The sequence below is a fragment of the Sporothrix brasiliensis genome, assembly GCF_000820605.1.
Source record: "Sporothrix brasiliensis 5110 chromosome Unknown Cont15, whole genome shotgun sequence".
NCBI classification, from domain to species: Eukaryota; Fungi; Ascomycota; class Sordariomycetes; order Ophiostomatales; family Ophiostomataceae; genus Sporothrix; species Sporothrix brasiliensis.
Window position 1 is genome coordinate 2,365,183 of NW_024467134.1, and position 27,573 is coordinate 2,392,755.

At 56.6% G+C, this 27,573-nt stretch overlaps 7 protein-coding genes across 7 annotated transcripts in view; 3 read left to right on the forward strand and 4 right to left on the reverse strand.

Moving 5' to 3' along the window:
- Positions 1-262: 262 nt before the first annotated feature.
- On the reverse strand, positions 263-3,031 carry SPBR_05604 (uncharacterized protein; the record flags this gene model as incomplete). Its single annotated transcript, XM_040763867.1, has 3 exons — positions 263-1,661; positions 2,009-2,819; positions 2,896-3,031. 3 exons carry the CDS (start codon positions 3,029-3,031, stop codon positions 263-265), a joined length of 2,346 nt encoding a protein of 781 aa, XP_040622428.1.
- Positions 3,032-5,782: 2,751 nt separating this feature from the next.
- Positions 5,783-9,076, reverse strand: SPBR_05559 (uncharacterized protein; the record flags this gene model as incomplete). The annotated part of the gene is made up of 4 exons (XM_040763822.1): positions 5,783-7,497; positions 7,714-8,671; positions 8,706-8,858; positions 8,915-9,076. The coding sequence occupies 4 exons, from the start codon at positions 9,074-9,076 to the stop codon at positions 5,783-5,785; spliced, it is 2,988 nt and encodes a 995-aa protein (XP_040622429.1).
- Positions 9,077-9,475: 399 nt separating this feature from the next.
- Positions 9,476-10,336, reverse strand: SPBR_06131 (NAD dependent epimerase/dehydratase; the record flags this gene model as incomplete). The annotated part of the gene is made up of 1 exon (XM_040764393.1): positions 9,476-10,336. The coding sequence occupies one exon, from the start codon at positions 10,334-10,336 to the stop codon at positions 9,476-9,478; it is 861 nt and encodes a 286-aa protein (XP_040622430.1).
- A 423-nt stretch (positions 10,337-10,759) lies between these two features.
- SPBR_06093 (YEATS domain-containing protein 4) lies at positions 10,760-11,723 on the forward strand (the record flags this gene model as incomplete). Its single annotated transcript, XM_040764355.1, has 2 exons — positions 10,760-11,000; positions 11,101-11,723. The coding sequence occupies 2 exons, from the start codon at positions 10,760-10,762 to the stop codon at positions 11,721-11,723; spliced, it is 864 nt and encodes a 287-aa protein (XP_040622431.1).
- Positions 11,724-13,164: 1,441 nt separating this feature from the next.
- On the forward strand, positions 13,165-14,067 carry SPBR_06120 (uncharacterized protein; the record flags this gene model as incomplete). The annotated part of the gene is made up of 2 exons (XM_040764382.1): positions 13,165-13,465; positions 13,556-14,067. 2 exons carry the CDS (start codon positions 13,165-13,167, stop codon positions 14,065-14,067), a joined length of 813 nt encoding a protein of 270 aa, XP_040622432.1.
- A 4,740-nt stretch (positions 14,068-18,807) lies between these two features.
- Positions 18,808-19,779, forward strand: SPBR_09214 (uncharacterized protein; the record flags this gene model as incomplete). Its single annotated transcript, XM_040767340.1, has 3 exons — positions 18,808-19,184; positions 19,256-19,657; positions 19,707-19,779. 3 exons carry the CDS (start codon positions 18,808-18,810, stop codon positions 19,777-19,779), a joined length of 852 nt encoding a protein of 283 aa, XP_040622433.1.
- Positions 19,780-19,882: 103 nt separating this feature from the next.
- Positions 19,883-27,573, reverse strand: part of SPBR_09191 (uncharacterized protein) — a gene marked incomplete at both ends in the record, with an annotated part of 8,581 nt that continues 890 nt past the window's right edge. Inside the window, 5 exons of the mRNA XM_040767317.1 lie at positions 19,883-20,221; positions 20,318-24,214; positions 24,286-26,801; positions 27,250-27,287; positions 27,361-27,573. The exon at positions 27,361-27,573 is cut by the window's right edge and continues 534 nt beyond it. Coding sequence (XP_040622434.1) covers positions 19,883-20,221; positions 20,318-24,214; positions 24,286-26,801; positions 27,250-27,287; positions 27,361-27,573 — 7,003 coding nt within the window. The remainder of the gene's footprint in view (positions 20,222-20,317; positions 24,215-24,285; positions 26,802-27,249; positions 27,288-27,360) is intronic.

The following is a 27,573-nucleotide window of genomic DNA, read 5'->3' on the forward strand; positions in this document are numbered from 1 at the left end:
AATTAAAATAACAATATTCGAACTCCAAACAATAAACAAAATAATCGGTTGCAATTCCATGTCAGGCATCTCGTCGCAGCGAGGACAAAAGCCAGTGCAGATAGAAACTGAACTTGGCATAACAAAAGTAAGCAGAAGCAAATACCAAAGTAGATAAGACGTATAGAGATGCACAAGGTTCCAAGGAAATGCATCGACTATCCCAAAATAAATCCTCAGGCTCTCACCATCCCTTTGAGAAGATATTATCCACCACCTCATCCTACTTGTGGTAGTATGTATTATGCACCTGGCCTGAACCTTGCGGCCGGTCTTGTACGCTAAACACCTCGGCGCTCAGCTCTTGTGCCCGTGCTAGCGGCGAGCTGCCATCACTGCCTGTGGCCCGGTGTCGGCGGTCTCCGAGGCGCGGTGATCCTTGTTCTCCTACGCTAGCTTTGGTGCCCACGCTGCTCCGTGGCGGCGGGGTCTGTACCTCGCTGACCTGCGCGGTCCACACTCCACGCCCGCTGCCGTGATCGCTGGGTGATTTGCCGACCGCCTGCGGTTGGCTGGCATTGTAAGTACCGCTGCTTCCTGTACCCGTGCCCATCCCCGTTCCAGTCCCTGAACCCGACCCGGTTCCACCTGTACCCGTGTTCGACCCCGAGTCCAGTGCAGACCCCACGGGCGTCAAGTGCATGTACCCACTGCCGCTGGATGCGGCAAGCTCAATCGGCGGCTGTGCGTACGCAACGGCATATGGGCTGGTCGGCGGGTATGGCGAGTACGGCGAGCCGTGCTGTGGAGACCAGCCGCCGGGTGGCGTGGGTGCATCGGTGTAGCGGCCGTGGTGGACCGGCGGGTGCATCATCATCATGGCCGTTCCAGGCGCGCCGGCCACGCCATAATAGGGGTCGTGGACCGGGAAACCTGGCGGGCCGTTGAAAGGGCGGCGGTAGCGGCGACGGCGTCCCAACCAACCCTCCCCCTCCGTCCTTGGGCGGCTGTTGCCGCCGCCACCGCCGCCGCCTCCTGCCTGACCACCGAGACGCCGTTCGCGGTACCGCCGCAGACAGGTCCAGCAGCCGGCGACAAACAGAATGACAGCAACCGCCCCGCCGACGGCGATGCCCGCAATGGCGCCCGTGGCCAAATGACTTCCACCAGAGTTGTTGTTGTTGTTGTTGTCGTTTCCGCTACCGCCGTTGCTCCCGACATTGCGCGTCGGCGTCCGTGCGGCAATTGACGCCGTCCGCGTCATCAGCACCTTCAGGTCCGGGCTGTCCCACCCGGCCGCCGGCGCCGTCTTGGTCGCGCCGCCCGACGGCCCGCCGCCAATGGCGCTCACAATCGCGTCGGGCACCAAGTACGTCGTCTCGTTGGGCGCGTACAGCTGCCACAGCGCCTTGTTGGCGGCAAAGCCCATGGTGAGGTCGGCGTTGTGCGTGCCCCACTGCTGCGGCACGTCGCAGTCGTCGGACAGGGGGAACGTGCCGCCGATGATGAGCATCTGCGCGCCCGAGACCACGTTGCAGGTGAGGCTGTGGTGAGGGTACTGGCCGGTGACGTTGCCGTCGGTCGGGTACAGCTTGATCCATGTGAAGGTCGGGAGGGACAAGACGTACATGTCGTCGTAGCCGGCGGTGTCGGGCGGCATGGACGCGCCGCCATAGAGGTATCTGCAAGACAGTGATGAGTGGGTTGGACATGAAGTCGAGAGAACGAGAAAGAAAAAAAGGAAAAACAAAGGAGACGCGAGGAAGGGAAACAAATCGGGAATGGGAAGAATAGGGGAAACGAGGCAGAAGGAACTGAACAGGAAGGAGCGAGCGTGTGGCCATGCGACGAAAGAGAAGGAAGCAAAAGAGCACGTCACAATCAAAACGAGAAGGGGCGAACGAGCAGGAATCCAAATTTGGGATGAGCACGTGCTTAGTGAAAGTGAAGCCATCAATGTCATGACAATGTCATGGCAATGCCATGCCACGTGGCCTGGCCACGATGACTGCCCGCAAAGACAACTTACATGTTGTAGCTCGACTGGTCGGCGGCCCAGGTGACGCCAGCACAAAACCGACGGCGATCGCCCGGGATGGTGCCCGACGCGTGCTGCGCGTACCATTTGGAGCTCAGGACATCGTACAGATAGATTGTGTCGAGGCCCTGGCCCGTCACGGTGCCGTTGCCGTACAGGTCGGTGATGCCGCCCAGATACACGAGCATGCCGCCGTCGCCCGCGGGGATGAATACCAGGGCGCCCTCGGCACGCCGCACGCCGTCGGGCCCCGTGTTGTTGGTCCAGCTGTTGGTGTCCATGTCGTACTTGACGAGCCCCGTCGTCGCCACGGGCGGGCTGTCGGCGCCCCAGCCGCTGACCGAGTTGTTGGACAGCCAGCCGCCGTAGTAGTACCCCTCGCCGCGCTCCGAGACGGCCGCGCCCGCGCCATAGGACACGGGGGAAATGCTCGCCGGCTGCGGCGGGCCCAGCGAGACCCAAAAGTTGTTGAGAATGTCGTAGGCGTACAGCAGAAACCGCGTCGGCGGCGGCTGCTGGTAGTACTCGCCGCCAAACAGGTACAGGTACTTGTTGACCTCGTCGCCCCACAGGGAGCCGCCACTGACGTCCGGGATGCTGCTGTTTTTGGACAAATTCGCGTACAGCGGCGGCATGCCCACGTCGGCGACGTCGCGGGCGAGGTCCTGGTAGAGCAGCCACGTGTTGGAGTAGTTGCCCGGGTACGTGGAGATGGGGTTCCAGTTGACGAGCCCGCCATCAATGTAGAGGCGCCGGTCGACGACGGCCGACTGGTGTCCAAAACGCCGGCAAAAGTTGTTGACTAGAGCGAGGAGAGAAATTCGGGTTAGCTTGCCTTCTCTACACGATATGTCGCCTCCCTCGTTTCAGAGACGTACTTGGATCTTGTTGGCCGGTGGCGTTTGCTACAAAGAAGAAGAGTCCGAGAATAACAACAAAGAGGCCATCATTTCGGGGTATTGACGCAAAGCGCCGGAATGACGCCGGCCGACGATATGGGAGGCGGGAAGCCATGGCCTCGGCTGGCGTTTGGCGCCTATGCTGCAAAAGGAGGGCCGCTGGGAGGAGAGAGTCGACTCTGCAAGAGGGAAAGACGGGCTAAGACATGCTCGAGAAAGATGTACAGGCGTAAACAAAGACAGGCGGAGGCGTGGGAAGATGGACGATGTTGTGGTCTGGGGTCAACGAGCGATGCCTGCAAAAATGCCAGGGACGGAATAAAAGGGACGAGGGGGGAAATCCGAGATGTGATAGAAAGGGTCCGAGGAAATGGTCAGACTGCGTGAAGCACAGGACTGGACACAGAGTACTGAACACGAGCCCTGTCGTATGGCTTTGACACAGTGGCTGAAAAAAGAACGAGATGTTGTGCGACGATGTGATGAAGGCGACGATAGGCAGACACGCAGGCAGGCAGACAGGTAGAAGAAAAGAGGACTGACTGCTTGTGAGGGATATTTGGTGCACAGACACGTTGTTATTCAAAATGTATGTCTACGATACGGCGGCGCAAAAACTAGATATGAAATGGGCGGCGTCAAGTTTACTGGGGAAACAGGGCTGGAGGAAGAGGGACTCGCGTGAAGAACGGTGACGGGGCCAAGATGACAACGCTTTTGGGGGCAGGGAGGCAACTACAGGAAGAAGCCGATCAGGAGGCAGGAGGGGGATGTGAGAAGCAAAAGGCAGACTTAACAACGGAAAACGTCAGCTTGTGCGGCTGAAGAAGAACGTCAGATGGTTAGGTTGGGTCTGCTTGCTGCAAGTGGTGTGGCTTTACATGTGCCCATAGTTTGAAGGAAGAGAGAGAAGACAAGAAAACTCGTAGAGAGGGAAATCGAGGAGAGGGGGTACCACTCGACAGCCACTGCCCTCTGCCTGGCCACATGAATGGCGGCCGGAGAGAGAGGGGAAAGAGGAAACAACACGAGGAGGTGGTGGGACAAGAGACTCGACACCGAAGAATTTGGCCACCGAGGTAGTCTCTCTGTAGTATTTTGTTTTATTCTCTCCGGCGCGTCCTTGCCTCTCGCCCCTGCTGGCGGCTTGACGGTGGCTTGCTGCATGCATGGCGAGATCGCTTGCCAGAGAAAACATTTGCAGAAACAAGCAGACGCCTCACACAAGCCTGGGATTATTGCTTATTGACCGGGACAAGGTCGATAGTCCCTCGCTGTCTTATTGCTTCTCGCCTGTTCTTCCTCGTTGTATGTGAAAGGACACTACAGTCAGTACCTCAAGCACTGATTCACATGTCATGGTGGTTTTGACAAAAAGCTGAGGGGGACATACTCTAGCGAAAAGGATATAAGACGGTAGTTTTTCCCCTGTGCAAGAAGGACGAAAACTGCAGTCAACAGCTCTCAGCCCCGGTCCACGACAGTTGCATACGGAATATTGCCGGATTGGGAAGACTACCAACGAGGGGGGACAAGCCAAAAGCAAACTATAATACAAGCTGCAAAAATATTGATCCAAAAAGAGGGGAAACAAGAGTAAATAAGATAGAAAGAGTGGCTGGAAACCGTCGAAGAAGAGCGAGCAAAAGCGAACCGGGCGGCAGACCAAAAGGCCAAGCCCCTGTTTCGTTCCCAAGACAGACAAACAGCAAACCCAACCACCTACTCTGTTTTTTGTCGTCTACTCTGTAGGTTCGTACGCCTTATGTGTCCGTTCCCATGTTGTCTGTTGGTCGCACCCTCTTGCGCTCGCTCCTCGTCCACTTGCTTTTTCCTTATGTCGCTAGTCCCCCACTTAATAAAGTGATAGGGCTAGTAGCGTCCGTTTTGCCTCTCGTGGAAGGCGGTAAAAGTGGAACCCACCAACAGCGCAACCAAAGCCGAGGAGTTCCAATTCCTGTTCTCTTTGTCTACTGTGCATCTCATATTTGCACATCTTCTACGTGTGCTAAGGGGATGGTCTAGCAGGCCAGAGTTCAAGCCAGCAAGTGTATGTTGTAGAGACAAAACGTCCTCGAGAGCGCAGAACGAATGCATGTTATTTCTGCGCGCTCAACAGACAGACCGGGGCAGGATGACAACAAAAAGATCACACGATGCACAAGGCACTGCATGCCTATTTGTCGTCGTATGGAGGGAGGCGTGTTGCCCCTCTTCGCGCACTCCTTTTCCTGCTCCTTTTTGTTTCGTACTCATCTCGTACTGCCGCCAACTGAACGGCGACGTTGACGGAACACAAATGTCATGTCCCCGAACGCCTTACCCGCAGAAAACTGCAGACGTGGAAGGACAATCGAAGAACAGGTGGAACATGCGGCGTTGGCTGCCTTCCGTCAGCAAGTCATCTTGTGTCAGACGAATGGCGCTTCTTCGGGGTCGTGGCGACGTCGGAAGAGAGAATCGAACAAGAAGCAAGGTGCAAAACGGCACATCTTTACTCGATTGGAATGCGCGTGAGATGCAGGAGAGAAAAAGGAAGGGGACAGCAGGGGAGAACAGGGGAGCGCATGTGAGATCGGCAGACAATACGAATCATCGGCAGATAAAGCCGTGCCACTGGCCGCCCTACGACATCTCTTTTGACATTCTCGTTGGCACCTCGAGATGATGTGCAGCGATCGCTGACGTTCCGCTTTCTTGTTTCTCTTTGTTTCGCCATTTGCTGCAAATTCTTTTTCACAAGTCCGCCCCCATCGGAGTCCTTCGCCCACGTGCAACACCCTTTCTACAAGAATCTGAAAGGGACAAGAACAACAGAAACAGATGTCGGTTCGCTCTATATTGTCTATCTATGCTGTATATATCATCACGCCTGGGCTTTTTCTGGCACTGCCCCTGCAGCCCTACTTCCTCGCTGCCCATCTTGCCGGGCCTGGAGGAGCGCGTCAATCGCTTGGACAGCTGCTTCTGCAGATTCCTGAGAGAACGCTGCCACGACGGCGTCCCTAAATGCGTCGTCCACTGTGACGGCGGGCTGCGCTGCGGTCTCATGTTCTCCTAATGGGGGCGGCACCGGACGCAGCGTTGGGAAGAGTGTCGGCGGCTGCCGCGCCGTCGCCCGTGCCGCCTCGTAGTTGACAATCGTCTGCAGGTCCCACACGCTGCTGTTGGCTGCCGACCTGTCCAGGCTGCTGGTCGCACTCGGTGTCGGCATAGGTGCCTGTGCCTCCGCGTAGACGGCATAGCGTACGACGGCCGTGACGAGCGTATCGGAGCCTACGGCCGTCCCTGTCTTCTGCTGCTGTTCCCACAGAGTGCGAACACCGCCAAGCTCCGCCAGGGTGGCCACATACAGATGGCTATACGGCACCTGGGATGGAAGCTCTGACAAAAGGACGCGGAACGACACGTCGGGGCCGGCATCCGCAGCGGGCCGCAGCAAGTGGACGCCCGTAAGGAGTGAGAATAGCTCGGCTCGCGTGCCGTCCAGAGCAGAGGCGGCGACCTTGCCGCGCAGAGAGTCAAGAAGGGACTGGAGTGCCAAGGCCGCCGCTGGCCAGGAACCCGCGTCTTTCGACTCTTGGTTTGGCCACGTTTCCAGAAATCGGGCCTTGTCCGCATCCGTGCCGGAACCCAGTCCAGCCTGCAGGAACCGTCGCATGGCCATCGGCTGGCCGACGAGGGCCGCGGTCCATAGGCCCACAGCCCACATGGAGGACGTCTCCGCCGCCGCCGCCGTCCCTCCCTCGTCAAGCGCATGGCTCCAGTTGAGCAGCATCGCCGTCACCTGGCGCGCCGTGTCGCGATCGTCCACCGCGTCCTTGTGCTTGCGCCACGTGCGCGTCTCCACAAACGACGCCAGCCGCTGCGCAATCGCCGTGCTGCATTGGCGCGTAATCGCCCGCCCGCTTGGTGTTTGCACGGCCAGCGACACGACCCGCCGCAGTTCCATGGGCGTGCGGCACAGCTGCAGTGCCTTGGACAGCTGCTCCGCCGTCGTAGCCACGCCGTCCTTCTTCTCGCGCGCCGCGAGCGCCCGGTGGAGGAGCAGGGGCACCTTCTGGGGCGTCGCCGCCAGCCGCGCCGAAATGCCGTTGTGGTGCAGCACGTTGCCGTGGCCCGGATCGCGCACGCCCAGCACCGCCGCCCACACATCCTTGTCCAGCACCTGCCACGGCGTCCGCTGCTGCTCCATCACCTGCATGCGCAGCTGCGCGGCGCGGATCTGCTGCTCGGTCTGGGCGAGGCGCGCCGACAGCGCATCGATGGAGGCGTGTGCTTTGGCCCATTTTTCGGCCTCGCGGCGGCCGTCGACCGCTTCGTCGTACGGCCGCACATGGGGGTTGTCCTCGGCATCAAGGTCGAGCACGGACACGGGCAGTTCGTAGAGGGGCGTCCCGGGGCGCATCTGCCACTCGGGGCGCTGGACCCGGGGCGACACCCTGGGCGGCGGTCGAGGGATGATTGTGCCAGGGGCTATTCGGGGCAGATCTGCCTTGGGCGTCGTCGAAAAGGAGCGTGCTCTTGGTGGTCGAATGTGCGCATATGTGCAGGGTGTCGTTGATAAGCTGTCTGGCCATTCTGTATGGCGTAAGAGTGGTCGGCGAGGCCGATGTGGCCGAAGTGGCCGAAGCGGACGCAGAGACTGCATCTTGTTGGCCGTCTTTTCACCTGGATATTAGCACAAAACGAACAAAACACAGTCAATATGCTCAGCCGTTACGGAAAATCCATGCCGTGAAGAGCAGTGTCGCCTGATTTGCCCCCCTTTTTGTCCAAGACGACAATCCGGGGCACCTATGGAGTCGTCTGGGGTAGGAGCGGGCCCTGGAACGTCCGTTAGAATGCTGGTGCTGAAGCTGGCAGTAGCGTGGCTTTTTCTGCCGCGGTTCCTGAAGGCGGTGAACAGCCACTCGGAGCCACTGCAGAAACGCGACTCGCGCGGAAAGTCACGTGTAGGATCCACTCGCGCCACAGGTAACCACCAGTCGCAGCCTTTTGCCGCCTTCCACCCGCAACTTGTGCTATCATCTACGACTCTCTCATCCACCTCCGTCCGCCACCTTGTACAGCGCACATCACACACCATGCCTCTGCGAAAAAGAGCAACACGGGCCTCCAAAAAGGCCGAGGCCGCTGCTAACGAGCCTGTGGCCGAGCCTGCGGGCGAGCCGACGACGACACAACTTGAAGAAGACGCCGCTGTTGAGGACGCGGCAGCATCAAAACCCAAGGCTACGCGAGCCTCTAAGCGAGGAGCGGCCAAGGCCAAGGAGCCGGAGAGCGAGTCCAAGCCTGAGCCAGAAGCCGAGCCAGAAGCAGTCGAAACTACACAACCTGGCGAGGTTGAAGCAACGGAGGTTGAGCCGGCAGAGGCGGAGACAGCAAAGGCAGAGGAGCCAACACGGAAGCCGACACAGAAACCTACAAAAGAGCCAGACACACCAATAAATGTGCCGCCGGTGCCTGGGCCACAAAAAGAGGCTGCCGCCGCCGCCGCCGCTGCCCCCTCTGCGGCCGACCGTATGGCCCGCTTCAAGGCGCTGCAGGCGCGCGCGAAATCGTCTTCCGACCAGAACCTCAAGGCGGCTGCCGCCGAGACCCAGCGGCTGTCGACGGACGCGTCACAGCTGACGGCGCTGCGGCGCAAGGTGGCCGTGACGTCGCACAAGATTCTGAAGGCAGAAGTCGAGGACGCCGGGGGCGACTTTGAGCGCAAGCGGGCGTGGGACTGGACGGCTGAGGAGAGCGAGCGCTGGGACAAGCGGATGAAGAAGCGGGCGGCGCACCGCGACAACGCGGCCTTCCAGGACTACACACAAGAGGCCGGCAAGGTCTACAAGAAGCAGATCCGCAACGCGGCCAACCTGGCGGGGCCGGACCTCGAGCAGTACGCGCGCGACAAGCTGGCGGCGGTCGAGCGGGCGGCGGCGGCGGGGACGCTGGAGATTGTGGAGACGGCGGACGGCGAGCTGATTGCTGTGGACAAGGACGGGACATTCTTCTCGACGGCCGAGTCGACGTCGTTTGCCGACAACCGGCCGTCCAAGGAGGCCATTGACCGGCTGGTCAACGACCAGAAGAAGGCGGACGAGGCGGCGCTGCGCAAGCGGCGGGAGCGTCTGGCGAAGAACGGCGAGGACGCGGACGTGACGTACATCAACGAGAAGAACAAGCACTTCAACCAGAAGCTGGCGCGCTTCTACAACAAGTACACGACCGAGATCCGCGAGAGTTTCGAGCGGGGAACAATGATTTAGGCGGTGGTGTGTATCAAGACAAGTACAGACAGCAAGACAACTCGGAAATGGCTACGGCGTTATTGGTGGATCTGCATGGACGTGTTTTTTTTTGTTTTTTTTTTTTTTTTGTTGTTTTCATTTCTCCATTTTTTTCCTTTCTGTTTTGTTCAGATTTTATTCATTGGGTGGAACTGGCTCTATGGCTTGGACAATCTGTCCTGGTAAACTATGATACACAAACGCTGATACTAATAGTACATTTGACAACGCCATTTTCCCTCCCTCCCTTGCCTCGTTTTCTTTCCTCTCCCCATCTGCTACAACATGCCTTTCCGCCAGCCTCGGTTCGCCAGCTCAACCAGCTGTGCCACCTCCAGCGCGCCACCCACCGACTCGTCGCTCAATGCCTCGACCACCGCCTCCGCCACATCGTCCGCCTTGAGCGGCTTCGTGCCCATCGTGCCCAGCAGCCCTGTCAGCGCGCCACCCGTGAACCTGTTGACGACGGTGCCGGCACCGGCCAGCGCGGCCAACGGGACTGTCAGCGGCCGTGCGGCTGCATCGTAGAGGAACGGCGCCCGCACAAAAATGGGACGGCCGAGTGGGTGGCTTGGGTCTCTGGACGCGGCCTCCAGCTGCCGTTCGGCCTCCCGCTTCGTGCTGAGGTACCGCGACGGCAGACCCGGTGCCGCGCCCGACGCCGAAATGTACGCAAACGCCTCGACGCCGCCCTCGGCAGCGGCTTGCGCGGCCAGAACGGCGCTGTCCCGGTTCATGCGCTCGTATGTCATGCCGTCTTTTGCCTTTGATGACGGACCGGTTGGTGGCGATGCAGCTCCACCCAGGACCTTTTTGATGCCCGTAATCGGCGACTCCTGCCCCGATAGAATCCCCTTGTAGTCGGCCTCCAGCAGAATGCCTAGGCTGTGCACGCCGTAGTTGGCGCCCCGGAACAGCGGCGCATATGTCTCCGGCTGGAAGACGTCCGCACGCTCCCAGGACACGCGGCGGGCCCACGACGGCGGTGTCTGCGCGCCCGTCACGGCATCCCACCGCGGCTCGCCCGACCGGCTGATGGATGTGACGTCCCAGCCGCGCTGGACGCCGAATTTGCAGATGCGCGAGCCGAGAAAGCCGTTGCCGCCGCAGACGACCAGTCTCTTTGCTGCTGCCGCCATGGTATTTATGAGAGCGAGACAGATTGTGTGTATGTGTGTGTTTGCGACCTGGCCGAAAGAGAAACCTCCAATGGAAATCGTCCGCGAGCCCGATTTTGCGTGCAATTGCAAGCTGTCTGTCGGCAGCGGCATGTGGTGAGGTCATGGAAGCTCAAGGTCAGGCCATGCAAGAGAGCTGCACGTGACAGCACTAAACTTCGCAGAGTGGGTCCGGTAAATTTTAGTGGAGATTCTCCCCCTGGTAGCCAGTAGAAACGAGTTATTTGGTGGCAGCGGCGATCAACTTTTGCGCTGCATCGCGACAGCCAACTTTGCCTTCACTTTCATCACGACCATCACGTCCATCACGTCCATCTCCACGGCCACCGCCAAGCCTACCTCGCATCTTCCATCCATCGCCCGCCCTCCCCAAATACCACCGTCATGGCCCCTCCGAGCGGTGTCGGCAAGCGCGTCAAGGGCTGCCAGATCTACCGGCCATTTGTCTACGGCTCGACGTCGAGGCCATTTGACGACAAGACCAACCCCAAGCCGCCTGGCGTCCCCGACGACCACACACACTCCTGGACGGTCTTTGTCCGTGGCGTCGACAACACCGACATTACGTATTGGCTGCGCCGTGTCCAGTTCAAGTTGCACGAGTCCATTCCCAATCCTGTTCGAAGTACGTGTTTTCGGTCCTCGCTTCGCTCGCTTTTGTTTATGTCCTTCTTGGATGTGTTATTTCCCCACATTTGCCGACCCACGTGCTAACATGGCTGTAGTGATTGACGGCGAACCCGGCAAGCCGTTTATTGTCGAAGAAACCGGCTGGGGCGAGTTCGAAATCACCCTCAAGCTGTACTATGTCTCGGAGAGCGGCGAAAAGCCCCAGACCCTCTACCACCACCTCCGCCTGCACCCCTACGGCCGCACCGACGAGGACCGTGAGGCCATGCGGGCCACCGGCGAGGTCCCCGCCTGGACGTACGAGGAACAGCTCTTCAACGAACCCTACGAGGCGTTTTACGAGATTCTGACGACGGGCGCGCTGGCGTTGCCCAAGGGAGCAGCCGCAGCAGGAGGAGCTGCTGGTAGTGGTGGTGGTGGTGGTGGCGGCGGTGCCGCCGGCAGCCCGGCCGCCTCGTCTGCTGCGGCCGCCGCGCTCGCGCCCATTGGCAAACGCAGCGAGGGCGGTGTGTTGGCGCGCAGTGCCATGGTGCCGCTGCTCTCGCGGCAACACAGCCCGTTTAGCAAGGAGACGGAGCAGCTGGAGATCAAGAAGCTCCAAGAAGCACAGGGCAGTGTGCAGAGCATGACCGAGAAGCTGCTGGCCGAGCTGCGCGTCAAAGAGGAGCGACTGGCGGCGCTCAAGAAGGAGGCCACGGACGCCATGGTGGCGGGTTGAAGTTGAGTTTGTGGGCAAGGAAAAGCAAAAAAAGAGACAGAAACAAGAAAGAACCGCAGACGCCATGCGCCCAAGCCGGCTAAGGACGCCGAGCAGGTGGGCAGCAGGCAACGAACTACCGGCGCCAAAAGGATAGCTGCCCCACGAGTCCCGGCAAACAAATCTACGGATAGAACCTGGGCAGACATACAGACCCAGGACCTGCGGCAACATTACTTCAGCAGCCAACATGGCTGGTTATGCACGCGGCACAGGATCAGACAGTCTGAGCATGAACACAGTGACCAAGGCGCGACTGGCGAGACTGGCAGTTAAATAGCCATCAACAATAGCCAACAACAATAGCCAACAACAATAGCCAACAACCACAGTCAATAGCTACAGCTGACAACATAATTGAACCACTCTACTCATATCGCTTTAGCTTGAGCGAACACAGTTTTGCCTTTTCCTTTTTGACTTTTATGAAAACTAAGGCTCAGCAGAATCTCCCGCTGTGCCGCATCGACGGCCGATCTTATTGGCCGGCCCCCAATATAAACATGTTCATTTATCCAAAGTGCATCCGGTTGTGTTACTCAATCGAGCAGGTGAAAAAACGACTCGATGATGGTCGCTTTGGGACATACTGCTGGAAAAATCTGGCTGAATACGCTCGTCCCATCCTTTTTCTCTCATCTCTTGTCTCCGCATGACAACATCTTGTCGTCTTGTAGCTCATACAGAGGAATAGATTATCACTTTAGATTGACCCCAACCCCGGCCTGCATTTCCTGCCCCAAGTGGCCCATCTCACAAGACCCGACGAGGGTTCCATCCAGACGCAAATACGTGCTTGTTCCGCTTCGTCATGACAGCCGCGGACGATTACCAGCCAGCTGTTCGTTTAGCCTTGAACCTCTTGCTGCGTTAGCGATCGTCAGACGATGCGGTGGTCTTCTGTACTGCGACCGGAGACTGCAAAAAGCTTCCACTTTCCACTTCCAACTTCCTTTTGCACCCTTCGCTCACCAAGCCTCTATTTCCTGTGCCATCCATTCTCGTCATCTGCAGGTGCAATTCTCAATATGACGTGATGGTGTCCTCCTACATGTCGCCTGCATCTGTTTCTATCTTTCATTCTGTGACAGCCCGGTCCGCCCGTCTGTGAATGCATCGCCATATCGACAAGACCGAGTCCTCTTAAAAATTGAGACGACACCTTCAGACGGCGACTACACCACGACGAGACAGAATAACGCGAAGCACTTTGCCGTGACTTTTTTCAACGAGGAGAGCGAAAAAAAAAAGAAAAGAAAAGAAAAGAAAAGAAAAGAATAGAAAAAAAAAGGACGAAATAATAGCAGAACAACCACATATCATATCTCGCACAATGCCAACGCAATGGAGCAATCGGTTACGGAGCAGTTGGCCACGAAGCAAGTCCGACTTGACAACTCTTATGGCCTTATTCGCAGCCGTTTTGATGCTGGCCGCGCCGGCGATGGTGATGGCCGACGACAATGTAGTCGACAGCGCAACATCGGGTCCCCTCGTCGCTGCTCCCATGGGACATGGTCCGGTCGTCCCGCCCGTCATCAACGCGTCGTTTACCTCGTCCTTTGACGATGTGACGCAGGGCCAGACCTTAAACCTCGCATGGAACCCAATTGACACCAAGTACGAGCCGCTGAGCATCACGGCGCGGGCCATCAATCGCACGGCCGACAGCCGGGCCAACTCGTTTCTCGTGACAATTGCCCGTGGGTCTCTCCCTTTTTTGCGTCGTCGCTCTTGTTTGTTATAGAATGCTGAATGGTGCACCGCTGACCTGACTTCACCGGACCTGACAGCCCACCTTACAAATACGTCGTCGTTCTCGTGGAGCCTGGTCCCCTTTCCACTGCAATATATGCACACCGGCATCTACGAGGTCGAGATCCGGCCGGCCATTTGGAACTTGTCGGCCAACGAGCCCGGATCGCTGACCGTGCCCGTGTTGGCGCGCTCCACCTTTTTTACGATTGGCGACAACGGCCAGGGCGGTGATAGCAACGTTGGCGGCGGCAGCGACGGCGATGGTGCCAACGGTAACGGCAGCGACGGGAGTAGCGGAAAAGGCAGCACGTCACCCAACGCCGACCCGGACCAGCTCGCCTACGGCCAGTCAGAGACGAAAATGTCCGACGCGGCCTCGGCCGCCGCCCATAAGCGACTGGCCCTGGGACTGGGCATTTCGCTGGGCGCGGCCGGCGCGCTAGCGTTGGCCAGCCTCTTGTATGTCGTCCATCGGCGGCATTCACGTCGTGTGGCTGAGACACAGCGGCTACGGGAGAAGCGGGAAGCATCTATTAGTGAACTGTAGGACGTTGTGGGCGAGAAAGGGGGCTGTTGGCTAGAGATTTTTGGCCCATGTGTGGCCTTCATGCTAATTTGTGATATCCCTTTTTGAGGTTTTCTGGTGATGCATTCCAATCGTTGGGTCCTCGAGGCCAGTGAGTTTGATTTGATTTGTCTCTCCCTTGGACAGGATAACTGTTCCACCCTTCGTTCTTGTCGTCAGCCGGTCTCCCTTTCTATTATTCCAATGTTGAAAATGCAAAAAGACGACTGGAATAAAGTTGCTTCTGACTGATGTGTCTTGTACGGTGCATCATACGCTGGAGCCATTTTTAGAAATACAATAAAACGTTTTATATATTGACAAAAAATAAAACAAAAAACGTACAGCAGCGGGTATTCGCTGGTCGTCACCGACCCAACTACTAATCCGCCGATTACAGGTTTGACTAGGGGAGAGCGGACGGGATCCCGTATTCTCCTGTATCTATGGCCGTACGTGGAAGACGCGGGCCCTTTACGGAGTTATACGGGTAGGAGCCGTCGTCCCTTGTCCTGTCACCTCCGCCAACGATACCGGCCACTCTTTGCTCGACCGTACGGCATGGGCCCATTTTGCCATTTGTTGACTACTTGGTATTTATTCTGTCCGTCGGCGCCGGAATGTCTTAAGCAAGGCCGACCTATCGTAAAACTCTCCCTAGCAAAAAAAAAGACTTCTCGGGTCTTGGTATCATACGACGTTTTTCTTTTCTTTTCGTATTCGCCTAGCTTGTCTCTTTTGCCACTTCGAATCGATATGCGCTAAAGAAACGCAGTCATTTCGCCCCACCATGCTTGACCAAAGAAACCGCCGTCGTTCTGCCGCTCTCTGCCTCCCTTCCTACTCGCGTTTGGTGAAGATGGAGGGGGGTGGATATTTCACTGACTTCATCCGCCATACAACTAGTTGACTGACTTCCAAGAACGTCTGTGCGCATTTTGAGTTAAAGTCCCTGAGGCCCTGCATGTTGAAAAACGAAAGTACCGCACCTTCAACGAGGCACAAATAGACTTTTGTTTTTTTTGTGTTTTCAGAGCTGCCGTACGAGTACTGTTGTATTAAACGAATAAACCATGTCCGTGTATGATTCACTTTTTTTTTTTTTTTTTTTTTTTTTTTTTTTTTTTTCTATTTCTTTTTTTCTTTCACCCCCCTCCTCTTTTACATGAAGCTACGATATTGAATTTAATAGACGGAGGTGTGTGACAACGTTAAGCTACCCCCCGGCAGAATAAAAAGGCGAAAAAAAGGAAAAATGAACACAAAGGCGAACGAGTGACGAGACTAGGGGATTATTAGAACCGACCGACACACCACAGGATGACTTCCAGAAGATGTCTCCCAGAGGAGATCAAGTCTTGCTTTCTTTCTGTAATGGATATCGTCATTGTGGCTGGACATGGCTTTGCTCTCAGCCTCAATATGCTGCCGAAAGTAGTTCGTATGATAGCCAAGCGGGAAGATTTGCCCGACCAAGGCCTTTGCCATTTTGGCCTCCTCCTCGTCCTTACGTTTTGCCTGACCTGTTTGTGATATTTGATGTTGCCCAACTTACAAAATGCCCAACTTACAAAAAGTGCCGGCGAATACGCCATAGATCGGCCAACGTGTAGGCGCCCTTGTATCTGTCAGCCCTATAGAGGAGCGAACTACGTGCGCAAACCATCCCTTCCCTCTGTCCTCTTTCGCTGTCCTTTATCCTCTTTTCGAATTTGAATAGTAAGGGTTTATTTCTAATGTAGAAAACACGAGAAGCAATCCAGCACCCAATTGCTCTTTCCTCCGCTGTGGTCCAACTTTTGGACATGTACGTCGCATGCACTTTACGCCGTATTGCACTTTCCCCAAACGCTTGCAGAGGATACCGCCAGTCTCTCTGTCGCTGCCTGTGTCCCGACGACCGTACCTGCCCATTCTCTGTTATGCTTCATTGATGGTCGTGGCAGGAGCCAATCAGAAACCACAGCTTTGTCCCAAAAGGGAAAGACTTAGTGCCTCCAACCCCCTGACGCTTTCCACACCAATCTTTGCGGTTTGTTGTGGATTGATATTAGTCATCCCACCATTGGTTCCACCTTCTAAATAGGCTCGTCCACCCGGCCTATCTGGCTGGTTTCTTTCGACTTGAAAAAGTCAACACACGTTTTTCCTCAACACACCTTATCCTCGGTGATCTCCACGGCGTCTTCTCTAGTTGTCAACTGCGCTTTAGATCCCATTGCCACTCCGCGGCAGCAATGGGAATATGGCATCACTCTTCCCTCTTTCGCCCACATCGTCTCCTCTGCTGTGTCTTCGCCTAACAAACATCAGCATTTTGATTCCACGGCAGCTCGGGACGCAGCACGATTGCCACCAGAAGAGACACCTCGATGTCATGCAATGAATGGCATTCCAACGCCACTTAGACCCCATTCCCAGGCCCCGAGAAACCGGTGGCGCCCATACGATGGGACCAGAAAATGTCTCCAGCGTCGACTCACAAATGCACGTCTTCACGTGGCACTGAGACGGCCAGTGGCTGCCCATACTGTGCGGTGACTTTTCGTCCAATTGTTGTCCAAAGCAGCGACATAGTTCAGCACCTGGGACACCTGGACTCCGCAAGTACTCCGTCTGTCCGGGTTGTTTGCCTTGTTGAACACCCCAACATGTGACCTGTGGTCGCGTTTCCACTGGCGCCTGCCAACAGTGTCGGCCAAGGCACGCCACGCTGCTGAATGCTCTGGAACCTGGGAAATGAGACCTTGCCAAATTGGCGCAGCCGTCTTGTCTAACCAGCAACCGCTCTCCTAAAAGCGCGAAGAGGGACAGGAAACACTGGCCCTGCTGGGGCACGGACTGCCTCCCTTAATGACAAGAGCACACCCAACAAGGTACGACACATGTGCAGGGAAGAGGGGGGCGACCCTGAGAAGCGCGTCGCACTCCGTACGGGGGGTAATGATGCTGAAAACAAAAGGTACCAAAACCCAGTAAGGAAACCTGATCTGGCCGGGCACGAATCTGGTCCGACAACTCGTCAACGGAGTATTGTTCGGTCCCCTGTTTGCCATCGCCATGTCCTTGCCTTTGCCCACTGCAAAGCTTATCCTGTCGAGACGTCAAGGTGCGTTCAGAGCCATTCCATTACCCCGTTTTATCTTTGCTCACAAGAAGCCAGCTCTGCCCTACGGAATAAGCGTAGCATTCCGTGCTCAAAGTCTTGCATCTGACGTGCATTTTACTCCCCAACGATGCCGTGAACCGTATGGGGTAGTGGAATGTCTTTCGCGGATTTGGGTGGTATGACAATAATAACAAAATCATATTGCCGTCTTCCTGAAGTTCGACTGGCTTTCTGGCAATTTTACGGGGTACTCACGATGCTCATACCAAATCCCGAAAATACGACACGACGATGTTCCACAGGGCATCTCGTCCCATGCTTTTCAGATAGCGGCAGATCGCGGCGGGAGACGCGACCAGCGCAAACGAAGCAGAGTGCCATCTCATTACCACGACACAGATGGCATCGAAATCCACCGCGGAAGCCGTCCACATAACCGCGAACGCGTCCAGCATCTCCAATGAGATTTGACGCCCTGGCTATTTGAATTCCAAGCACGCCCGGGAGGCTGAATCGTGCGCGACCATGGCGTGACTATTCCCATACTCCATGCTACTCGCACGCTGTTCTAGTTCATGTTCTCATCTCGCCCGTCTCTACTGTTCAGGACTTGGCGTTATGCCGAGCACCGGCACGCCTGGGTCGGCACCGAAGGCACACTGCATTAGTACCGCAAAACGGAGCCCAAAATGCACACTTCCGGCGATGTCCAAGAATCAGGCCACTCCTCGCGAGCTACAGAGGTGACCAGCGAAGGTTAAGACTGGGCGTCATTCCTGAGCTAAGTCGTACTTGATCTTATCTCGTGTTGGCTCGTCTTTGTTCTTTTTGATATTCCTCCACCTTATTTTCTACGGTTGGTTCACTTTCGTCGCCTGTTGACTCGGCGGGTTTGGAGCCAATGGTATTACACAGGGCCTTTTGCAGATGGGTTTTTCCATGCAGCTCCACTCCCTGTCCCATCCCACTCTTTCCCTTTCTCGCCCACATCGTCACCTTGTTGCCAAGAAGAGCATGGAGAGCGCATACGACTACCCGCCCAAGGTCAAGGACCGACGGTGTCTTGGCGAGTCTACCGTTGGTTCGTGGGAAATGGCTTACACCCAAAAAAATAGATGACAGAAGCACGGTTTACCAACGCGTCGAAGCCGAACCCACAACCCACGCACACCTTGCCCAGCATGCACGGTTCGAGGTCATCCCTCTTGGAATTGAGGTATTGAGGCATAGCCCTACGTGACATGGTTCTTCCCACCAGATCTGAAAACTTATTTAACGGTCTCGTCGCGCGCACCTTGATGCCGCCCTCTGCTCCGTCTCGCTGCTTTTCTCTTTCTTCTTTCATCAACATTAGCCGACTTTGCTGCTTGTCCTCTCTTCGGCGTCACCCGTGAGCATCTGTTTTTGCTCGTCCTCTCGTTCGCGCTCTCGGTAGCCTGCCACGTTATATCCTATATTCTAGAAGTGTGCGTTGAAGCCCTTGTCTCGTTTTGGAAGACTCTACGGCTTGTGCTATATAAAATCGGCCGCCGCCCATTCGACCCTGAACGTGTCATTATCTTGTTATACCCAACGCCAGCTAACAACAACCAAGCCCGGCATCCGCAACCGTCATGCCGCCCTCAATGATGCGGTTGGCCTCGGCCGCCGCCATTTTGGCGCTGTCCAGCTCAGTCCAGGCTGCCTCTAAATACATCCTCGAAAAGACGTATGACTACAATAACTTCTTCTATAATTTCGGTTACGCCCATTCCCCCGACCCGAGCCATGGATTTGTCGACTACATACACCCGCCTGATTCCAATAAATTTGCTTACGTCACCCAAAACTTGACGATCCGCCTCGGTGTCGACTCAGAAAATAAATACTCGACGACCAGCGGAGGCCGGAAGTCGGTCCGCATGGAGAGTGGTGACACTTTCACCCACGGTCTCTTCGTGGCCAACTTTTCTCATCTGCCCGCCCCGGCCTGCGGTGCTTGGCCTGCATTGTACGTCTTGCTGTCTGGGGAAAAAAAGCCTCCCGGAACCGTGAAACAATAGTATGACTGACGCTTCATAGCTGGATGTACGGCCCCGACTGGCCCAATAATGGTGAAATTGACATCTACGAGTCGTGGAACAACGCCACGTACAACCAGGTCACTATCCACACATCAGGCGGCAGCAAATGCACTCTGGCCGATGACCCTTCCAAGTTCACCGGCAAGGTCCTGAGCTACAACTGTGACAACACCATAGACAACCCACCCACGCAGTACCCCGGCACCGGTTGCTCCATCGAGGAAGCGACTGGCTCCGCAGCAGCCACCAGCCCCTTTGCCAACCCCAACGGTGGCATCTACGCCGTCGAGTGGACTGAAGATCACATCAAAGTCTGGAGCTGGACGCATGACAGCTCCGGCCTACCCACCGACATCGGTAGCGGAAACCCCGATCCGTCGCGCTGGGGCCTCCCTCGTTCGTATGTCGGAACACCCAACTGTGACGTCGACAAGTACATCACTCAGCAGCGCTTTGTCTTCAACATTGACTTCTGCGGCGACGGTTCCGGCAACAACTTTGGCTCGTGCTCTGCCGCCTTAAACAACTCGAAGTACCCGGCGACCCCCGAAGGCTGCGCCGCCTACGTTGGCGACTCACCCCAGGTCTTTGCCGATACCTACTTTGAGATCAGGGACCTCAAGGCTTACCGGCTAGTGAACGCTCCGTCGTCCGTGTCGTCTACGTCGACCGTGTCGTCTACGTCGTCTGCGTCGTCTACGTCGTCCGCGTCGTCTGCGTCGTCTACGTCGTCCGCGTCGTCTGCGTCGTCTACGTCGTCCGCGTCGTCTGCGTCGTCTACGTCGTCCGCGTCGTCTGCGTCGTCTACGTCGTCCGTGTCGTCTGCGTCGTCTACCTCGTCAGTGTCGTCTGCGTCGTCTACCTCGTCCGCGTCGTCCGTTTCGTCCACGTTTACCAATTCTACCAGCTCTGCCAGCTCTGCCAGCTCACGCTCTGCCAGCCCCTCCAGCTCTGCCAGCTCCAGCTATGCAAGCTCCAGCTCGGCCAGCTCTAGCTCTAGCTCTGCCAGCTCCAGCTCTGCCAGCTCCAGCTCTGCCAGCTCTGCCAGATCTAACTCGACAATCTCTGCCAGTTCTGCCAGTTCTGCCAGCTCTTCCAGTCCCTCTAGGTCTGCCAGCTCTAGCTCTGCCAGCTCTGCCAGATCTAACTCAACAATCTCTGCCAGTTCCTCTAGTTCTGCCAGCTCTTCCAGTCCCTCTAGATCTGCTAGCTCTAGGTCTGCCAGCTCTAGCTCTGCCAGCTCTAGCTCTGCCAGCTCTAGCTCTGCCAGCTCTAGCTCTGCCAGCTCTAGCTCTGCCAGCTCCAGGTCTGCCAGCTCTAGCTCTGTCAGCTCTGCCAGATCTAACTCGACAATCTCTGCCAGTTCTGCCAGCTCTTCCAGTCCTTTCAGCTCTGCCAGCTCTGCCAGTTCTGCCAGCTCTAGCTCTGTCAGCTCTTCCAGTCCCTCTAGGTCTGCCAGCTCTAGCTCTGTCAGCTCTGCCAGATCTAACTCAACAATCTCTACCGGCTCTGCCAGCTCTTCCAGTCCCTCTAGATCTGCCAGCTCTGGCTCTGTCAGCTCTTCCAGTCCCTCTGGCTCTGCCAGCTCTAGCTCTGTCAGCTCTGCCAGATATAACTCAACAATCTCTACAGGCTCTGCCAGCTCTTCCAGTCCCTCTAGATCTGCCAGTTCTACCAGCTCTGCCAGCTCTGCCAGCTCTGCCAGTTCTGCCAGCTCTAGCTCTGTCAGCTCTTCCAGTCCCTCTAGATCTGCCAGTTCTACCAGCTCTGCCAGCTCTGCCAGTTCTGCCAGCTCTAACTCGACAATCTCTGCCAGCTCCAGCTCTGCCAGCTCTGCCAGCTCTGCCAGATCTAACTCAACAATCTCTACCGGCTCTGCCAGCTCTTCCAGTCCCTCTAGATCTGCCAGCTCTGCCAGCTCTGCCAGCTCTGCCAGCTCTGCCAGCTCTGCCAGTTCTGCCAGCTCTGCCAGCTCTGCCAGCTCTGCCAGTTCTGCCAGCTCTAACTCGACAATCTCTGCCAGCTCCAGCTCTGCCAGCTCTGCCAGCTCTGCCAGCTCTAACTCGACAATCTCTGCCAGCTCCAGCTCTGCCAGCTCTGCCAGCTCCAGCTCTGCCAGCTCTGCCAGCTCTGCCAGCTCCAGCTCTGTCAGCTTTTCCAGTCCCTCTAGGTCTGCCAGCTCTAGCTCTGTTAGCTCTTTCAGCTCCACCAGCTTTAGCTCTAACTCTACCGGGTCTACCAGCTCTACCAGCTCCCCTGGTACATCCATCAGCTCTGCGAGCTCCATTAGCTCTACGAGCTCCGCCAGCTCTGTTAGCTTTAGCTCGAACTCTACTAGATCTGTTAGCTCGACGAGCTCCTTATCTGTCAGCTCTGCGAGCTCCGCTAGTAGATCTACTATCTCTGCCAGCGCTAGCTCGAACTCTACTAGGTCTAGCAGTCCCATCAGCTCCGCCAGCTCCGTCAGCTCTACCAGCTCTGCCAGCTCTGCCAGCTCTGCCAGCTCTGCCAGCTCTGCCATCTCTGTCAGCTCTTCCAGCTCTGCCAGCTCTGTCAGCTCTGCCAGCTCTGCCAGCTCTGTCAGCTCTTCCAGCTCTGCCAGCTCTTCCAGCTCTGCCAGCTCTGTCAGCTCTGCCAGCTCTGCCAGCTCTGTCAGCTCTTCCAGCTCTGTCAGCTCTGCCAGCGTTAGCTCGAACTCTACTAGGTCTAGTAGTCCAATAAGCTCTACCAGCTCTACCAGCTCTACCAGCTCTGCCAGCTCTGCCAGCTCTGCCAGCGTTAGCTCGAACTCTACCAGGTCTAGTAGTCCTATCAGCTCCGCCAGCTCTACGAGCTCTGTCATCTCTGCCAGTTCTGTTAGATCTGCCAGCTCCGCGAGCTTTAGCTCGAACTCTACCAGGTCTAGCAGTCCCATTAGCTCCGCCAGCTCTGCCAGCTCTGTCAGCTCTGCCAGCGTTAGCTCGAACTCTACTAGGTCTAGTAGTCCAATAAGCTCTACCAGCTCTACCAGCTCTGCCAGCTCTGCCAGCTCTGCCAGCGTTAGCTCGAACTCTACCAGGTCTAGTAGTCCTATTAGCTCCGCCAGCTCTACGAGCTCTGTCATCTCTGCCAGTTCTGTTAGATCTGCCAGCTCCGCGAGCTTTAGCTCGAACTCTACCAGGTCTAGCAGTAGTCCCATTAGCTCCGCCAGCTCTACGAGCTCTGTCAGCTCTGTCAGCTCTTCGAGCTTTACCTCGAACTCTACCAGGTCTAGTAGTCCTATTAGCTCCGCCAGCTCTACGAGCTCTGCCGGCTCTGCCAGCTCTGCCAGCTCTGCCAGCGTTAGCTCGAACTCTACTAGGTCTAGTAGTCCCATCAGCTCTACCAGCTCTGCCAGCTCTGCCAGCTCTGTCAGCTCTGCCAGCTTTACCTCGAACTCTACCAGGTCTAGTAGTCCTATTAGCTCCGCCAGCTCTACGAGCTCTGCCGGCTCTGCCAGCTCTGCCAGCTCTGCCAGCGTTAGCTCGAACTCTACCAGGTCTAGCAGTGCTATTAGCTCTTCCAGCTCTGCGAGCTCTGTTAGCTCTGCCAGCTCTGCCAGTTCTGTTAGCTTTGCCAGTTCTGTTAGCTCTGTCAGCTCCGCGAGCTTCAGCTCGAACTCGACCAGGTCTAGCAGCTCCGTCGGCTCCCTTAGTAGCTCTGTCAGCTCTGTTAGCTCTGCCAGCTCTGCGAGTATTACCTCAAACTCTACCAGGTCTAGCAGTGCCATTAGCTCTACCAGCTCTGCCGGCTCTGCCAGCTCCGCCAGCTCTGCCAGCTTTAGCTCTAACTCTTCCGGATCTGTCAGCTCTGCGAGCTCTACGAGCTCCGTTAGTAGACCAACCAGCACTGCCAACTCTACTAGCTTTACCACCTCTCCGAGCTCTGTTGTCTCTAGATCAACCAGCTCTGTCATCTCTCCAAGCTCTGTCAGCTCTGGATCGGTTAGCTCTATCAGCTCTGCCAGTTCTACCAGCTCCGTCAGTACACCAACCAGCGCTGCCAACTCTACCAGCTCTGTCAGCACTGCCAGCGCCATCAGCTCCTCTATATCTACCAACTCTCCTAGCCCTACCAGCTCTATTAGCTCTATCAGCTCCGCTAGTAGATCTGCCAGGTTTACCAACTCTACCAGCATCGTCAGTTCTACCAGCTCGAGCTTTATCAGCCCTATCAGCTCTACCAGCTCTATTAGCTCCGATAGTAGATCTATCAGCTCTGCCAACTTTACTAGCTCTCTGAGCTCCGTCAGCTCTGTTAGCTCTGTCAGCTCCGTTAGTAGATCTACCAGGTCTGTCAGCTCTGTCAGCTCCAGCTCGAGCCCTTCCAGGTCCAGCTCTGCCAGCACCGCCAGCTCTGCTAGCTCTGTTAGCTTGAACTCGACTAGCTCTTCCAGTTCCAGCGTGTCTAGATCTGCTAGGTCTACGAGCTTTACCAGCGCCCCCAGCTCTGTTAGTGGTACTAGCTCCGTCAGCTCGGGCAGCCTTAACTCTTCCAGCTCTGTCAGCTCTAGCTTATCCAGATCTGTGATACCTACCAGTTTTACCAGCGGCCCCAGCTCTGTTAGCGGCTCGAGCTCCGCCAGCTCTGTTAGCTCGGTCAGCTTGAACTTTACCAGCTCTGCCAGCTCCAGTATTACCGGCGCCCCCAGCTCTGCTAGCAGCTCGAGCTCCGCCGGCTCCGCCAGTTCGGTCAGCTCGAGCTCCGCCAGCTCCGCCAGTTCGGTCAGCTTGAACTTTACCAGCTCTGCCAGCTCCAGTATTACCAGCGCCCCCAGCTCTGTTAGCAGCTCAAGCTCCGCCGGCTCCGCCAGTTCGGTCAGCTTGAACTCTACCGGCTCTGCCAGTTCTAGCATTACCAGCGCCCCCAGCTCTGCTAGCAGCTCGAGCTCTGTCAGCTCCGCCAGTTCGGTCAGCTTGAACTTTACCAGCTCTCCTAGCTCCAGTATTACCAGCGCCCCAGCTCTGTTGGCAGCTCGAGCTCTGTCAGCTCGGTTAGCTTGAACTTTACCAGCTCTCCCAGCTCCAGTATTACCAGCGCCCCCAGCTCTGTTGGCAGCTCGAGCTCTGTCAGCTCGGTTAGCTTGAACTTTACCAGCTCTCCCAGCTCCAGTATTACCAGCGCCCCCAGCTCTGTTAGCAGCTCGAGCTCCGCCAGCACCGGCTCTGCCAGTTCTAGCTTATCCAGTTTATCTAGGTCCGTTAGATCTACCAGCTTTACCAGCGTCCCCAGCTCTGTTGGCAGCTCGAGCTCTGCCAGCTCGGTCAGCTTGAACTTTACCAGCTCTGCCAGCTCCAGTATTACCAGCGCCCCCAGCTCTGTTGGCAGCTCGAGCTCTGCCAGCTCGGTCAGCTTGAACTTTACCAGTTCTGCCAGCTCTAGTATTACCAGCGCCCCCAGCTCTGTTGGCAGCTCGAGCTCTGCCAGCTCGGTCAGCTTGAACTTTACCAGCTCTGCCAGCTCCAGTATTACCAGCGCCCCCAGCTCTGTTAGCAGCTCGAACTCCGCCAGCTCGGTCAGCTTGATCTCTACCAACTCTGCCAGCTCTAGCTTATCTAGATCTACTAGATCTACTAGCTTTACCAGCGCCTCTAGCTCCGCGAGGCCTAGTTCGAGTCTTGCGAGTTCCAGCTCTGCCAGCTCTGCCAGCTCTGCCAGCTCGTTTAGATCTGCCAGCTCCGCTAGCACCTCTAGCTCCGTCAGGCCTAGCTCGACCCTAACGAGCTCCAGCTCTGCCAGTTCGGCTAGCTTTAACTCTACTAGCTCGGCCAGCTCAAGCTTATCTAGGTCTTCGAGATCTGCCAGCTTTACCAGCGCCTCCGGTTCAGCGAGCTCCAGTTCGAGTCTTTCAAGTTCCAGCTCTGCTAGCTCGGCTAGCTTCAACTCAACCAGCTCTGCCAGTTCCGCCAGCTCCGTTAGGTCTGCCAGCTCTGCCAGCAGCTCCGTTTCCGTTTCGTCGCGCAGCTCTGCGAGCTTGGCCTCTAGCTCTGTCTCGTCGTCTGCCTCCGCTTTGCCGAGCTCGTCCTCGACTAGTGCTACTTCGTCCAGCTCTGTATTTACTAGCTCTAGGTCTGCCAACTCGACCAGTAGCTCCGTTTCCCTTTCGTCGCGCAGCTCTGCGAGCGTGGCCTCTAGCTCTGTCACTTCGTCTGCCTCGACTAGCTCTGGTTTGCCAAGCTCATCCTCGTCGGTTAGCGCTGCTTCCTCCAGTTCTGTATCGTCTAGCTCTACGACTGCCAACTCTACCAGCAGCTCCGCGAGTGTGTCCTCTGCGTCTATCTCAACATCTTCCGTTTCGGCCAGGTCCGCTTCCTCTAGCTCTGTCAGCTCTGCTTCTGCCTCGGCCAGCTCTTCCCCACCGGTCAGCACTGTTACTTCGAGTGCTTCCATTTTTAGCTCCGTACCTAGTAGCTCCACATCTGTCAGCTCCGTTTTTACCAGTTCCGTGACGGTCAGCTCTGCCTTTTCTTCCTCGACTACCTCTGTCAGCTCTGTTACCTCTATCTCTTCTACCTCGACGACATCGGTCAGCGCTACCTCCTCCAGCTTAGCTACGTCCTCTGCCTCGGGCTCCTCGTCCAGCAGCCCTTCCGTCTTCAGCTCCACTACGGATGTCAGCTCCAGCTCGACCGGCTCGTCCAGCTTCACCAGGTCTGCCTCTACAGCCTCGTCGTCTGGTAGACCTTCAACCTCAAGCACCGCTTCAGGTGTAAGCTCCTCCTCGGCCAGCTCATCCAATAGTATCAGCTCTACGGCTACCTCTAGCTCGGCTAGCTCCGTGTCTGCTTCTGCTTCTGCATCAGCCTCGGCCTCGGCTTCTGCCTCTGTGTCGTCAGGTAGCACTTTCACCTCTAGCTCTGCCTCTTCGTCGTCTTCAAGTGGCACTTCTGCTTCAGCCTCAGCCTCGGCCTCGGCCTCTGCCTCTGTCTCGTCAAGCAACACTTTCGCTTCTAGCTCTACCTCTGTCTCCTTCAGCTCAGTTAGCTCCGTGTCGGCTCCTACTTCTACTTCAGCCTCGACTTCGACCTCGGCTTCTGCATCAGTTTCTTCGTCAGGTACCGCTTCCGCCTCTAGGTCTACATTTAGCTCCGCTTCGGGTATCAGCTCTGTCTCGACCAGCTCGTCCAGCGTTGCTAGCTCTGCTTCGTCCGTACCGTCCAGCTCCGTCCCTGTTCCGTCGAGTTCTTCCGTTGGTCCTTCGACTGCCAGCTCTGTTACCTCGAGCTCTGTTACTGTTAGCCCTTCGAGATTTAGCTCGGTTCCGTCGATTTCTTCTTCCGTTGGTCCTTCGAGTGCCAGCTCTGTTATCTCGAGCTCTGTTACCTCGAGCTCTGTTACTGCTAGCCCTTCGAGATCTAGCTCGGTTCCGTCGATTTCTTCTTCCGTTGGTCCTTCGAGTGCCAGCTCTGTTATCTCGAGCTCTGTTACCTCGAGCTCTGTTACTGCTAGCCCTTCGAGATCTAGCTCGGTTCCGTCGATTTCTTCTTCCGTTGGTCCTTCGAGTGCCAGCTCTGTTATCTCGAGCTCTGTTACTGTTAGCCCTTCGAGATCCAGCTCTTTGGCCTCGTCCTTTTCTTCCGTTGGTCCTAGTGTCTCTACTCCCTCGAGCTCTACAACTATTAGTTTTTCGACTACTAGCTCTATTACCTCGAGCACTACGACCGTTAACCCTTCGACTACCAGTTCTGTTCTCTCGAGCTCTTCCGTTGGTCCTTCTAGTGCCAGCTCTACTCCCTCGAGCTCTGCAACTATTAGTCTTTCGAGCACTAGTTCAATTTTCTCGAGCTCTACCGCCCTGAGCCCTACGAGATCTACCTCCATTCCCTCGAAATCTGCATCCGTTAGCCCTTCAAGAACTAGCCTTACTTCCTCAAGCTCTGTCGGTCCATCCGACACAGGCTCCGCTGGCCCAACTGGTAGCGATTCGGTTACTAGCTACACTACCTCGACCATCTTCTCTACCACAACATCGACGATTACGTCGTGCCCGACTACTGTACCACATTGCCCCACTGGACACGTGACGACTATTACTTATGCCGTCACTACCACTGTCTGCCCTGTTACCTCCACCTCTACACCTACTGGTAGCGGCTCTGGCTCTGGCTCTGGCTCGGGCTCGGGCTCGGGCAGTGGTTCTGGCTCCGGCTCTGGCTCCGGCTCTGGCTCTGGCTCTGGCTCTGGCTCAGGCTCGGGCAGTGGTTCTGGTTCAGGCTCGGGCAGTGGTTCTGGTTCAGGTAGTGGCTCGGGCTCGGGCTCGGGCAGTGGTTCTGGCTCCGGCTCTGGCTCTGGCTCTGG